Here is a 14,611-nt window from a genome sequence, read left to right on the forward strand (position 1 = left end):
AAGCTCGAAATTTATATTTTTAAGAATATAATTTCTTATTAAAATAAATAATTCTCTTATAAATTCTCGATACTAAATAATTTCATTTATTTCTTTTCTTTTTAGTAATTTCTTTAATACTTTATTAAATATATTAATATAAAACTTAGAAGAGATTTCTTTATTCTAGGCTTATATAATAATCTAATTAAGAAAATTATAACTAATTTTAAATATTTCCTAGTTATATTCTCGGAATTTCTTTAGTAAGGCCTTAAAGAACTTAGTTTTCTAATAATTTCCTGAATTATTAGTATAATACTCTAGTATAGCCTTAATCTAATTCTTATAAATAAGAAGGATATAATAGATAATTCTCTTTCTTTTAGTATTATTAGAAATATAATAGTTCTTATATATATCTATATACTATTTCAAGAATATAGAGATATTATTTCCCTAAAACTATAATACTTTAAAAGCTCTTATAAGTAGTAGATTCAAATCTAGTACTAGTATATACTTATTTTTAGCTATATTAATTTTAATAATTTCTTTTATAATTAATTATAAAGTTTCTATATCTAAGACTTCTACTAATAAAATTTCTAAAGAACTAACTTCTTATTTAAGTATATCTTTTAGTTTAGAAATCGGAATTTGAAAGAAACTAATTAATAATAATAAATATAATTAAGATTCGAGTTTTAGTATTAATAATAATAAGATAATAGCTTTTCTAGTTTTATTTCTATTACTTATACTTTCTTTCTTATTTTTTTTAGTTTAATACCTATAGTATTTTCTATTAATTTCACTAAACTAGATATATTTATTATTATTATTAAAAATAATAATAAAAATAATAAATATAATTTTACTAATTTTTCTAATTTTTCTAAATTCTTTTTTATTTCTTTATTTAGTATCTATTTCTTTTTCTAAAAGCTTCTCTAGTTTATTTATATAATTTCTTATTTCTGATTTCTTTTTAATTTTTATTTCCGATTTCTATTTATTATTCTACTTAAAATTAAGAATATTTCCTCTTTTAGATATTTTTTCCGAATATAGAAATAAGCTTTTTTTCTAAAACTAATATTACCTTTATTCTAATCTTTACTATAACTAAAAATAATATATAAATTAATAATATAACTTTATTTCCGAATACTAAAGTCTATTTCTAACTAAAATCTAACTTATATTATTTTAATATAATTTTTCTTATTTTATTTCTTCTATTTCTTTTCCTTCTATAATTAGCCTTTATTTCTATTATTCCTATATACTATACTAGTAACTATATCTTATAGCTAACTTATATCTAAGTTATTAGATATATTAGAAATTAATACTTATATATTTTTAATATTTTAGCCTTAGGCTTAAGGTATTATAATAGCTCTTTTCTTTCTTAACTTACTAAGCTAATAATTCGCCTTATAAATATTTCTTAGAACTTTATAAAAGTATTACCTTAACTATAAAGTTTCTATTCTCCTTATATTACTTATTATAAAATATATAAAAGGGAAACTATAATAAGATAAAAACCTATATAAAATATAACTTAATAATAAATTAATAAATTAAAAGTATAAATAGTAAAGTATAAATAATATATAGTATATAAAAGCTTAATTAATTAAATATTTATAAGAAATTATTCTCTAAATCTATAGAAAAACCAGCTTTCTTATATAATTTCTATAAGTTATATATAAAAGGCCGCGGCCTTTATTATATAATCTAAACCTTAAAACTACTAAAATAATATAATTTTTAATAAGTATAGCCTATTATATTATAGTACTAGTTAAGCTTTTTACTAAACTCTTTTAGTATTAGGATCTTAATATTATTAGAATATATAAATATATATATCTATTATTTCTTAATATAGTTTATATATTATATAAAAATTATTTTATAAAATTTCATACTAAAAATAAGGCTATAAGAGCTAATATTCTTATATTTATAAAACCGGAATTTAAAAGAATATATTTTATTATAATTATCTATAATAAATATTTTAAAGTTATAGGTTTAATAAATCTTAAATCTGTTTTTATAAAAGATTATAAATTCTTAATTATATTTAGCTAAAATAATAAAGTTCCGGTTTTATATCTAATTATTATTAAAGAAGTTATAATTTAATCCGGTATTACTAAGTCTATTATATATTTTTAAAATACTTATTTAAATAGTTATATAAAATAATATATCTTTTTTATTATAGCTAAAATTATTAATATTTAAGATTTGGCCTTTTTTCTTCTATTTCTTAAAAGGGTTTTTTCTAAAGTATTTCTCTATAGTAATAATATTAATTTATTTTTATAGATATCTTAACTCTTTTATAGTTTTGGCCTTATTAGGGTTTTATTAAGCCTATTTAGAATATTTAGAATATTTTATACTTTCTAAAAAATATTCTTTCTAATTATAAATCTAATAAACTATACCTAAAATAGAACTAGTACTTTAATAGGGTCTAGAAAGAACTAAAGTATTATCTAAGGATTTCTTATATAATTTTCGGAACTTCTTTTTCCTTTTTTAATAGCCTTATAAATTAGAATTTACTAAATTAGAGTTCTTAGAAGCAGAGTTACTCTTATTAGACTATTATACTATGCCGCTTTACTAGTAAATTTTAGCGTCACGTGACTGCGATAACGCATGCGGCTGGCTAGTATTTAGAATACCAAAAGCTCCTATATTTATAAGCTTCTTTCCTTAGTTTAAAATCCTCGAATTAAGAGCTATTTTACCTGCTTTTTAAGCCTAGAAACCCGGTTTCATAATATAGACTTTCTTATCTTTATTTTCCTTAATTTAGAATAAGTAATATATTCTATTTTCTGAGCTTTTTTAAGCTATTCGAAAATAAATATTACCTTATTTCCTGAAAGAATGGATATAAATATCTAATAAGTCTTATATTAGATAAAATAGTATTAAAAGTCCGGATCCGGTCTCTTTTAGAATATAGGTACTAATTAACTTTAAGACTAATTATTTAAATATATAATTCGGTAATTATCTTATTATTCTTTTAATAAATATCTCGGAGTTCTTTAAAGGCATTTTACTAACGGATTTAAGATATTTGAAATATATTAGTTAAGTAGGCCTTAAATTACTTCTAATAGATCTTATATAATAATAGGCTTTACTTTATTATAGCTTTTTAAATATTATAAGATTCGTTTCTAAAGGCACTTATAATAAAGTTAATTCTAGAAAAGTATTTATTATAAGTTTAAGATTAGGTTTTAAAAACTATTTCCTAAAAAAAAAATACAAATATTTTTTATTTCTTAAAGAACTTTCTATAATATAAATCAGGTATCTGGACTTTAAAAGCTTCTCTTAATTTAAATATATCTTTAGGATATTATATAATGGCTTCTAATAAATAATATCGAGATTATTCTTAAGACTTATTATATTAGAAAAGAAAATAGGTTCTAATTCTATTTTAAAGAGTTCTTTAATAGAAATTACTAAGAAAAATAAAGTAAATTTATAAATAGAGTTTTTATAAGATATAATAAACTATAAAATATCTCGAAGAATATCTTTATATTATTCTAATTATAGGATATATTAATTAATTATATTTACTAATTCTTGCTTTTATTAGAGTACTTTAATTTTAATATATAAGTTCTATTCTATAGCTTAAGTAATAGTAATTTAAGTATTAATCTTAGTATCTTGATTATTACCGGAATTATTTCTATTATTATTACTAGCTCTCGGAGATTTCTAAAGAGCCCTATTAAAAGTATTAAATAAGTCTTTACTATTATTCGTATTAGAATTAATTTAATTAATTTTCTTTATAGGAATAGCTTTAGTAAAGAGTTATATATTTTATAGATTTCGAGATATAATTACTTATTAAATTATCTTTTTTAAGGATAGAGAAATTAGCTTATAAGATATTTATTAGTAAGTAATAAGATAATAGAATAAATTAGTAAATTATAAAATTATAATATTAAATTTAATATAAAACTAATCTTTATTTCTCCTATAAAGTTTAGGGAAGCCTCTTCTAAATAGAAGGCCCTAATAATATATATATAATTAGTAATTTATGAATCTAATATTTATAATAGTAAAGAGCTATTAATCTTTTTAATTAATACTTATAATATCTGAGATTTATTATATGCCTTTTAGTTATATATAATTCTATATATATTATAGTATTTTACTATAATAATTCTAATTTATATAATCTAATTCTTTAATTATATATATCTTTAGGTAATAAATTCAAGTATAAGCTAGCCGGTATTATTAATTAGAAGCTTACTAGATTCTATTTAGCTTTTTATAAACTAAATCTATAAGATATATACTTAAATAGAACTAATTAAATATATATTATTTTATTTATTATTAAAAGAATATATAAAGAATTTTATATTATAATATTTATTATAAATTATACTTTTATAAGCTATAAAGCTTATTTTTAAGTTTTAATAGAAGTTATTATTAGATAATACTAATATTCCGGCTTATATCTAGAAAAGATTTATAGAAAGCTTAAAATTAGCTTGAGATAATAATTCTTATATTAGTTAAATAAGAAGCCTATAGAATAGGCCCTTTCTTAAATATTTTATTATTATTATTCAGAAATTAGAGTATAATATAATTAAGGAAATAGTTATGAAAAGAAAATTAAAGGCAAACTGAAATTTAATAATAAAAGTATAAGACTATATTAATAGATATATTATATCTATTTCCTAATTATATTATTTTATTATATTAGTTATTTTATCTAATTCATTAATAGCCTTTCTGCCTCTTTACTTTCTTGCCTCAGCTATTATATACTAATAAGGTTTATAATATATAGTTATATGGATTTGTAATACTATCTTTTCTCTAAAGAACTAGAAATTCCTAAGATATATAGGGCTCCTAGTATATATATACTATAGCCAAAGTTCTGCCGGGGAACTTGTTAAAGATTCACTCTTAAGACTTGCCCTCTACTCTATATACCAACAAGAGCTACTTGTCCAGGTCTAACTATCAGTTCTGCTTGTTTGTACCAAATGGCCCTGCTTGGCCTTACTCGAATATCCATTATTATTACTAGACTAGAGATTGCTATTACTTGAATCATTATTATTACTACTGCTTAATGGTTTGATCTTCTCTAATATAGAAGCCCCAATATTAATAAAGCAATAGCTGCTCCTCTAGTTCAAGAATAATTAGCCCCGGTACGGGATTGCTTTTTGAATTTTATTGAATAGTGAACCCGGATAGTCCCTTTACTCCGGCTAGAAAGGGTAGTAAAGATATATTCCTATAAATAGCTTTCGTTCTATATCTGGAGCAGCTTTATATCCTCTTCTTCTGTCTATAGAACCTTGTTCTTCTTTGGCTTTAACAGTGCTTAATATATCTTGGAATATGCAGCAGCATCGTGGTTAATATTTAATGCTTTGGAATTAATTGGTAGATAAAAGTATTCCGAGATTAATGGCAGTTTGAATTCAAGATTGTAAGATCTTATATCGTCTCATCCCCGATCTTGGTATATTTGAGAAGCCTTGGAAGGGCCATTCCTGATACTCAGCAAATGGTACCATTCCTATAGCGGGAGGGGGACTCGGAGAAGGTTGTGAGGCATGCCACTGCTCATCATTGACGAAAGTCGACGGCCATTCATGATCATCTTGAGACTGCGCGTATCTCAGGCCCAGAGCGGAGTAGCCTCACCCCCACAGATGGACAGGAAGCAGCTCGACCCCTTTGCTAGCCGAGAAACTGACCGAGTATCTTCAGCCGGTGATTGGGAATCGCAGCCTCATACTCCGCCACCGGCGATGCGGCTCAAGGCGCGGCTTCAAAAGGCTACAATGCCGCAGTCGCGCTCTATCTCCTCGTTTGGGGATTCTGGCTCTTCACAACTTAGATTTTCACACTCAAGGCGAACATGATTTTCGCGGCAATTTTCTTCTTTGCGTTTCTCAGCAGCTTTATCTTTTCAGGCGCGTATTGGAAGGTTAGCACAGGGGATTACGATATGGCGATGAAATTACAGAAGGTAAATAACCCATCTCCCAACATCTCCCTTCCAGGCTTCGGAGAGCTCGAGCTGACGAATCCAGACTGGTGGCGCAACATTCTTCATTCTCGCGATTCTAGGATGGTATATTACAGTCGTGATGATGGCAGCGGAGATGCGAATGACGATCAGCCTTCCAGTCGGAGATCTCTCGCATTTGTGGCCCATGCACCCGGGGGACCTGGCGGATATGTATGGAGCAGGGCGTGGTGAAGGCGGACTGAGATTGTTGACATGATGTGGGGCTTTTTTGGCTACATTTGACAAAACGTGTGAGAATGTGGGCCCAGACTCGTATTTTGGTTCTGCGATGCGATTGGTCCTGTCTGCAGAGTACCTCGAAGGGAATATCAAATTCGTGATCATCTTCGTACATGCTTGTACAATTCAATGGTTTGGTGAGATTTTCTCCTGCCTTGTGTCTCTTATTGGTCTGTTCTCGAATTGGAAAACCCTTTCTCACTCTCCAAGCCTGGCAAATGCTAGGGACGGTGAAGATCCTCAGGTATAATAGGCAGAAGTGAACCAAGTACCAGGTTGACGAATTACCAGGTGTAATTCACGTTACATAGGAACAGAGGAGATTTCTAGAATTGTAATTATTTCTAGAAGAGAAGCGTGTAGCTCGTAGAAGCTTGGGAGCGAGGCTAAATACTCCTTAGCGCCATAATTAAGCGAAACGTGTGCCTAAGGCTGAAGCGAATTTTCCCCCTCACAACGGCGACTGTCAGGGAGGGACTAAAACACGTGACCGACAGGTACCTCTCGTTCCATTTCCAGCCCTTGAGCCTTTTCCATGCACATGACTGCTGGTGTTTGGTGCTACCAAAGAGAAATTTCGAGTTCAAGAAGGCTGGTTGGTGATTGGTGCGATAAGGTGGTCTTGCCTCACGCTGCAGCCTCACTCTTGATCTCGCAACCAGGCTGCCCGTCTCGAAGATAAAGCCTGGGCGAACCCGCAAGGTCAAATTTCAGAAACACCTGTACCCCATCCTCCATTCGGATCACTCCCATCATGATCCGTAGGCTCTCCAGACCAAAAACTTTCACTTCTGACATTCCGAAATATGTCGATCGGGATGATTTGACAGTCTTTCTCAGCCGTCATTGCCAATTCGCATATCTTGCGAAAGATGGCGTCACTTGGATTTTCCAGTACACTCTCGAGGTAAGTTCATATCTTGCTAGTGATTACTGCCTGTGTTGGCTAAAAATAGAAGACCAGTATTGAAGGAACTCACAGAGTTGTAGCTCCAAGGAAAATCACCGACGTATGTCTTGCAGTAATGGATTCATCGTACACTAATAACGAAATGTAGGAGGAAATACGATACCTACAGGAGTTGTCTGCTAGCAGGCGCGCACCGAGCAGTAACAGCGTCTTCGTGTATTGAATGACCTTTTGTGTTACTCAAAAGTCGGACATCGGGCACTGCGCCTCCACATGGACAATACCCAACGCCGCCTTTAGCCTCAAGAAGCCTATGAGAACGCCTTCCGGCCGTCACATTGCCATTTAGGAAGCACATCTCCCGGAGAGTACCGTAGACCTTTCAATGAAATTGCGAAGGCGTTGAGGCCAAGAAATCCTTCTAATCTAATGTTTTCTGAGTTTTTCGAGGCATTGAGCAATGGACGCGGCTGCAGTGTGGCCAGCGACATCGAGGCACGGCGCGAACCACTTCTTTGAAAATGTATTAGGAAACAGGGAAATTTATGAAGAAAACGCGAAATTTATGTTCACCAATGATGGCCTCATTGAACTTGAAGTATGCGACTTAGATGGATCAGGTATACTTGATGTTCTCCGAACTAGTGGGATCAACTTCCTGACAACACTGAGCAGGATGCAAGGCCAAGAAGCTTTGCAACCAAAAGGAACTGCAAATGTACTTGTATGTAATGTTGGAACTTATGGTGCGATGAGTTTGGGCGTTAGTTTCAAAACTAACCAATTTCCAAGGGATGGAATAGAGAACATTGGGCTTAGAAGTAATTATCCTTTGAAGTCTATGGCTAGGACATTGTAAGCTGCCTTCTTCCTAATTTCTGGCTCCGGGCTGATTTGGATCCTCGTACAGCTTCGTTCGCCAAAAGCATTCTAGGGCAGAGATGAAGCTGTCAAAAGAATCCATGTCTTCAATCCTCGCCCAGCTTCAAGCGTTTCCATCCTTTGTGAACATCCTTTCCTCGTTTAGACTTCAAACTCGAGAATCCACAACGGCTATAATAGGCTCTGGTGCTTTCTATGGTCTTACCAACGCCGATAACGCGGGTGAGTTTAGAACGAATAACTCACTCTCCAACGCCTTTCCTCCAAGTCTTCTAATTTTCCTGTAGCATACGAAACAGCGTACCTGCTAAAATATGTCGAGCACAACGGAAGAATTGGAGATTGCTGGTCGATTAGACAAATGGCTTTCTATCAGCACTTTGACACGCGCAACAACGTATCACAGAGTCTCCTCATTCAGACCTCCGACCAAGTTCAAAAGCGAATCTTCCAGCTTGTTCAGGATGGGCACATGGTCGATTTTCCAAACCATTGGACATCATTTCATGAAGTTTATCTAGGAACTTTGAGCCATAATTGGGGAGAATACATTGAGTGGGTTGACACTCAACTCTCGAAAGTAGTGAGTAATTTCCCGAATGCACTAGCACTGATGAAGAGACTAAGTTGAATGATACCCAGGATTTCGACTACTTCTTTACCAAAGTAGATGCTGCGAGTCCAACTAGAATACACTTCCACAATTTACAACTTCTAAACAAAGGAATTGATATTGCAACCAAGATGTCGCATGCTCTACAATCGAATATCGACATTCTCAATTTACTTTTCGAAGAAGCGATTCGCAGGTCCACAATCGAAGGAGAAAGTTCGGCGAAGCGGTACCAACAGTTCCAAGAAGCTGTCCGAGTGTGCATCACAGAGCAAACATTTTTCAAGAAGCATGTTGATCTTCTTCATACTTTTGCTGATCGGCGTAGTCTTCAGGTTAGTCCACTTTCTTTTGCTCCCATCTATCTTTGAGCCGGAATTGACCTGTCTTGCAAAGCTGAGAGATGCAATTGCACTTCAAGACAGCAACATCATGATGGGGATGAACCAAGTTACAACCCAAGAGACAAGAACCATGCGGACCATCACCTTGATTGCCATGATATATCTACCTGCTTCTTTCACAGCAGTGAGTTTCCTTCTCAATTCTCAACCACAAAAGTTTGTGTATTAATTGAGATTAGACCTTTATGGGGACGGGTTTCGTACATGTGGAGAGTCTTGCTGGAGTCATGCGTGTTAGTGTGAGCAAGGATATATACTTCTATCTTGCTATAACCATTCCATTAATGGCGGTCACGTTCTTAGTATGGGGGTTTTGGGAATGTAAAATGAGAAGGAAGACCAGAAATGGCTATATTGGGCATGAAGATGTGGAAAAGTTGAAAATCAAGTAGCCGAGTGGCTCATAGCAATATGATTCTTCGTAAGATTGCTCTCCCGGAATAGTATTGAGGTCTTGAGCCGCCTTGAAATGACTCTAAAGTCATGTTCATTCTTCTATAATCCGAATCTCGAAGTCCTTCATTCCATATGGTGATGACGTTAAAAAAGCTCCTAGCGACAAACGGCCTTAACGTCCCATAAGATGGTTCCACACATCTACTATAGCGGAATTCGGATAATGCTCATTCTTAGATCCTCCGAAGAACCAGTAGATATAGCTCGGTTTCTAGAAAGCTTTCAGTGACGTGGTCTCTTTTACGAGTTAGGAGTGTAAAACTCTTACCGGATCCACATATTCAATTTCAACCCATCTTCGCACACCATACTGTGGGTCATGGACCTGTTCCTCGTGTAGTAGAGGACAGCCTCTAGCAGCGCGGACTATCGATCTTTTTGGTTGTATGATATTGCGAGTAGCATCGAAGGTTTGTCGATACCCAAAAGCGAGGTAATAGTAGACCATTGCAGCGGTGAATATACAACCAACAATAAGAATATAATACCACCCTTTGACTTCTAATTTCGTCCCATTCGCGTCTTGGTAAGGCCCGAGGAGAGGCACAGTGACGATGTATACGTTGAAGCCAAAATAAACAAAACTGAAGAAACCCTTGGCAAAGGGTGATCGCACAAGGACTGATACTACAGGTTGGCTCCAAGTCCGTATCGTCGGGAGGGGAATTTGTCGCGCTTTCATGAAGAGAAAATCTTTACTAGGGAAAAGAAATGGGAAACCAATACTAATGAAGACTATTCGATTTGTTAGTCCGCTTTATTCACGAACGACAAGAGGTCGAATTTAAAACGTACTTCCTACCCAGCCTGAAGCATACGCTTGGAGGCCACCTGGGAACCCGATGGCTTCATCAATATTATACATCCCGGAAGTTGCTGAAATCAACACCACGGAGAAGATCCAGTGAAGTATCAAGCCTCCTTTTGGCGTCGGTCGTTCTGAACGGCCTTCCGAACGTTGGCGAGGAGGTGGCACGGGTGAAGTCGACTTCCACCACTTTGACCAAGGAATGATATTACTCATGCCAATAACTTGTTTCACTGCTTCCTGGTAAGCTTGGATGCCAAAGGAGATGGAGCCAGGGCCTACCTCGAGCACAAGTATAAATTACTGATAACAGGCTCCCGCTCGCCGAGATTGAGATAAGGATAGACCAAGTTAGCTTCGCTTTAAGGCCTCCCCCGAAGAACTGGAAGATGATCAGAACCCTCTTTTACACGTAGTTGGGTTCCTTACCAAGGGGACATATGCTGTGATTGCATTTGGCCCAATCAAGGCCGAGTATGGCACCGCCAAAAGCTAGATGCCGAATTAGTGAACAGATCAATACATCGCCCCTAGCAGAGAAACATACAAATACGAGGTTCACGAGTATGTATAAAATCCCGACGATCAGAATTGCTGAGACAAAACCATCCCTTAGTATGCGGTGGTTGGCAATCTCCCCAGTAACCTATTGTAGGGGGTTAGGCTGGTTCAAGATATCCACAGGGGAGCGGTAACCACTTACGAAGGTTGCATTTTCCCACCCGGTATAACTGAATACAATAAGTAGAAAAGCAGTGGCGGAGCTTGAGCGATCTGGATTCGAAGGTTTCGTCCAATCGGCAGTGTAGTGATGGCTTGCTCTGACGAGTCCGGCGAAAAACACGATCACTAGCAAGCACACTTTGAAGAATGCAAGGACTTGATTGAGTTTGCGCCCAGCATGCCCGGAGAAATAATGCAATAGACAAAAGAAGGAAAATGACACAATAGCTATGAATCGAAGCAATCTGCCATCTGGCTCGAACGTTGGATTCCGGAAATTTGCACTAATAAGTACTTGGTTCGCCAACTGCATGCTATTTGTCGCCGTGTTGTACATGAGGACGAAGTAGAAGGTGTATACTGTGTATGCGAGAAGCCTCGGTGTTGGCAGTGTTTCATCCAGCTGTTCATTCAAACTTAGTTGAGAATTGTGGGTGCCAAGTGCATAATGCTTACATAAATTAACTCTCCTCCTGTGTGAGGCAGTTTTCGAGAAAATTCAAGATAGAGCAATGTGCTAATTTATTCATGAGAATCTAGCGTTGGGTATCTTTACGACTGAATGGTGCGTACCTAACAAGGGTGTAAAGAAACCCAAGGACCCATAAGAACAATGCCTCGACTTTGCTTTGGGTAAATAGAAGGACTGCTGGTGGCTGGATAAATATTCCAGTTCCAATCATTTTATTGACGATAAATGCGCAGACATCTCGAGAATTAAGAGGCAGAGTCGGGTCATGTCTATGTTCGACTGGTTCGATGTGAGGTACAACGTCCGAAATAAGGCCATTTCCCTGCCCGGGGAGATTTGGAGCTGTAGCCACCTGCGAAACATCCCCCGGTGATTGGATGTTGTGTTCACTTCCGTGAATATGCTCCAAGGGAATCTCTTCACTCGTGATTGTGCCATCAGGCTGAACAGTTGCTCCTTGAGGAGCGAATGTAGGTTCGAATGTCCACCTTCCCATGTCATCAGCCCGATCGTTAGCCATTGCGGCAGCAAAATCAATCGATTTGATTTTGAAAATTCCGTAGAAGTAGAAAAAATCGAGAGTGGAAAGCATAAACGTACGGATCAGGATCTCGTCGCACGGGTAGAGACACACATCTTTCAATAAGCGTCGTGAGACATCATGAAAGTCAATTTGGAAAAGTTCTGTTTTGTGTAACACAAAGGAATTTATGTGTGGCTCGGTGTGCACATGTGGAAATTGAAATATTGAAAATATGCCGCACAAGGCGCTGGGAGGTACGGGTTGAAAGGCCATTGGTGTTGTCCAGCGGCTGCTTCAGGGAGAGCCTCAACTCAGGCTCTAAGCGGCGAGGCAGCAGCTGACGAGAGACATGTAGATATGAAACCTGACAAATAGTGTGCATCCTCGTCAAAAAGCAAGCGTAGACGCGCCCGACATTGGTCCAGGCTCTTGCGTAACCTCAGATATCGCAGCCTGAACATTCTTTCAGCCAGCACCACTTTTAGGGCAGCCGAGAGAACAATCAACTTTCGTACAATTCGAATTTGGAACCTAGGTTTCTGGTACGTCTTACAAGGCAGAGAAGCGACTGAGAATCCGGGGGAAAATGGACGAGAACTATCAGAGTTATCTTGCGGCCCAATTCAGCGCCTTGCCCGGTCCGTCAGAACCATCTCCGCGAATTAAAGGAGGCCTAGGCACCGAGGCAGATATGGACTTCTTCCTTGAAGCGTTAAGCCGACTTCCTGGGGACAGATGCCAGTCTCTCCGACTCCACGACGTGCTTCGCAAGGAGGCGGTCAAGAAAAATGGAAAAAAGAAGGACGAAACTACCGAGAACCTGCTCTTTCCCCCGAGCGTCATAGACAGGATACTTGTCGAAAAGGAGATCAGGAGCATAGTGACATGTGTCTGTATCGTCTGTCGATCAGTGAAGGGCAGAGAGCGCTTAGCCGATGATGTTTTAGTTGAAGCCGTGACAGCTGGGGATGGACATGAGCAGCGAAAATTATTCGCGCTTCTGGTCTTTATGGGGGCAGGATTTGCAGCACGGCACATTTGCTCCTTTCCACCGCGAGGATGGGATCTAAGTAGTCGAGAGTCGTCTATACAATCCCAGTTATTCGAACCTTTGGACCGAGTCTCGACAGATATTTTTTCAAGCCCAGAAAAGGCAACTCGAATTTTCACATCGGTGTTCAAGCAGACATGGCAAGTTTTCGATGCGCCAACAATGCAAATTGGAAGTCTCATAACAAACTTGGATGGCGCCAATCTTCCGTTTATCAATGAAGCGCCATTGAAAGGTGACAAGGGCGCATTCGGCTCTCTATATTCCTTTGAGATCCACCCCGAATTCAGTGGATATAACGTCCCAGTGAGTGATACTTTTGGTCTTAGTACTTCGGCATATGTTAAATGTCCCAGGCACTTGCGGTTCGCAAAGAATTACCAGATGTTGAATCAACCTTGGAAGAAAGACGCATCTTGGAATTCCTAGCCAAATCTGGCAAACCAAATTTCGTACAACTTTTGTTCTGGTATCGCAGCGCTGAAAAGATCAATTACGTTTTCCCTTTGTATCCGGGGAGCTTGCAGCAAGCCATGGAAGGTCAATTCCACTCCCAAATCAACCCCTCAAGACCCAGCAAATACAGATCAGTATTACAACATTGGATGTGGCAAGGCATCGTTGATGTGATTGCAGCTTTGAAAGTTTTCCATTTTCCGGATGAAGCGATCCTGCGAAAACAGTTGATTGCAGCACATTTTGACTTGAAGCCTGCAAATATTCTGGTAACTGGCAATGGTACGCTTCTCTTGACCGATTTCGGCCAAGCTCGGATGAAAACGTTCAACCCGCTGGGGGGTTCATCGTTAACGGCACAGATTGGGGATGCCAATTACCAACCACCACCCATGGTACTTCCACAGAACCCTATTCCACATCCTACAGGCTTAATGACCAGCCATACAAAAGATGTTGATCTGAGGTGGAGCCGTGCATATGATGTATGGTCTATGGCATGCATCATGACTGAGGTTATTGAATATATAATCAACGGATCGGCAGGGTTCCAGTCATTTAGACAACAACGTATCAACGAAGATCAATCTAGTGCCGCCTTTTGGAAGCGAAGGTCAGTCGACGGACACTACGAACTTAAAGTCACTGTTCAGGAAACCTTGAACAAATTTAAGAGAACACAGGACAGATACCTGATTATGGTCACCGACCTGATAGAGAGCATGTTCTGCATAAATCCTTTACAACGACCTCCAATCGCGGATTGTCTGGCTATTATTTCTGAAGACATTCCCACAGACGAATGGCCTTTGAAGGATGAAGACGAGGTATCAATATGTGGACTTGGCACGAATCCACAACTAAGAAACATGTAAGTCGCCGTTATATCGAACGTAATACTCAACAATTGGAAATGATTATTGTCTAACTTCCCCACTGGCACACACAACTTGTC

At 36.3% G+C, this 14,611-nt stretch overlaps 4 protein-coding genes across 4 annotated transcripts; 3 read left to right on the plus strand and 1 right to left on the minus strand.

Annotated features, from left to right (window-relative positions):
* The first annotated feature begins 5,929 nt into the window (after window positions 1–5,929).
* Window positions 5,930–6,445, plus strand: K444DRAFT_615882 (uncharacterized protein). The gene is made up of 2 exons (XM_024880815.1): window positions 5,930–6,076; window positions 6,141–6,445. Exons 1-2 carry the CDS (start codon window positions 5,966–5,968, stop codon window positions 6,333–6,335), a joined length of 306 nt encoding a protein of 101 aa, XP_024734334.1. The 5' UTR covers window positions 5,930–5,965; the 3' UTR covers window positions 6,336–6,445.
* A 1,085-nt stretch (window positions 6,446–7,530) lies between these two features.
* Window positions 7,531–9,631, plus strand: K444DRAFT_615883 (uncharacterized protein). Its single transcript, XM_024880816.1, has 6 exons — window positions 7,531–8,123; window positions 8,179–8,372; window positions 8,438–8,733; window positions 8,793–9,098; window positions 9,160–9,291; window positions 9,347–9,631. Exons 1-6 carry the CDS (start codon window positions 7,729–7,731, stop codon window positions 9,557–9,559), a joined length of 1,536 nt encoding a protein of 511 aa, XP_024734335.1. The 5' UTR covers window positions 7,531–7,728; the 3' UTR covers window positions 9,560–9,631.
* K444DRAFT_665778 (uncharacterized protein) lies at window positions 9,566–12,146 on the minus strand (the record flags this gene model as incomplete). Its single annotated transcript, XM_024887115.1, has 8 exons — window positions 9,566–9,834; window positions 9,892–10,358; window positions 10,419–10,664; window positions 10,714–10,813; window positions 10,861–10,923; window positions 10,979–11,077; window positions 11,135–11,627; window positions 11,728–12,146. 8 exons carry the CDS (start codon window positions 12,144–12,146, stop codon window positions 9,736–9,738), a joined length of 1,986 nt encoding a protein of 661 aa, XP_024734336.1. The 3' UTR covers window positions 9,566–9,735.
* A 481-nt stretch (window positions 12,147–12,627) lies between these two features.
* Window positions 12,628–14,611, plus strand: K444DRAFT_53941 (kinase-like protein). The gene is made up of 4 exons (XM_024875625.1): window positions 12,628–13,506; window positions 13,557–14,269; window positions 14,374–14,525; window positions 14,594–14,611. Exons 1-3 carry the CDS (start codon window positions 12,736–12,738, stop codon window positions 14,438–14,440), a joined length of 1,551 nt encoding a protein of 516 aa, XP_024734337.1. The 5' UTR covers window positions 12,628–12,735; the 3' UTR covers window positions 14,441–14,525; window positions 14,594–14,611.

This window comes from Hyaloscypha bicolor, assembly GCF_002865645.1.
Source record: "Hyaloscypha bicolor E unplaced genomic scaffold K444scaffold_117, whole genome shotgun sequence".
NCBI classification, from domain to species: Eukaryota; Fungi; Ascomycota; class Leotiomycetes; order Helotiales; family Hyaloscyphaceae; genus Hyaloscypha; species Hyaloscypha bicolor.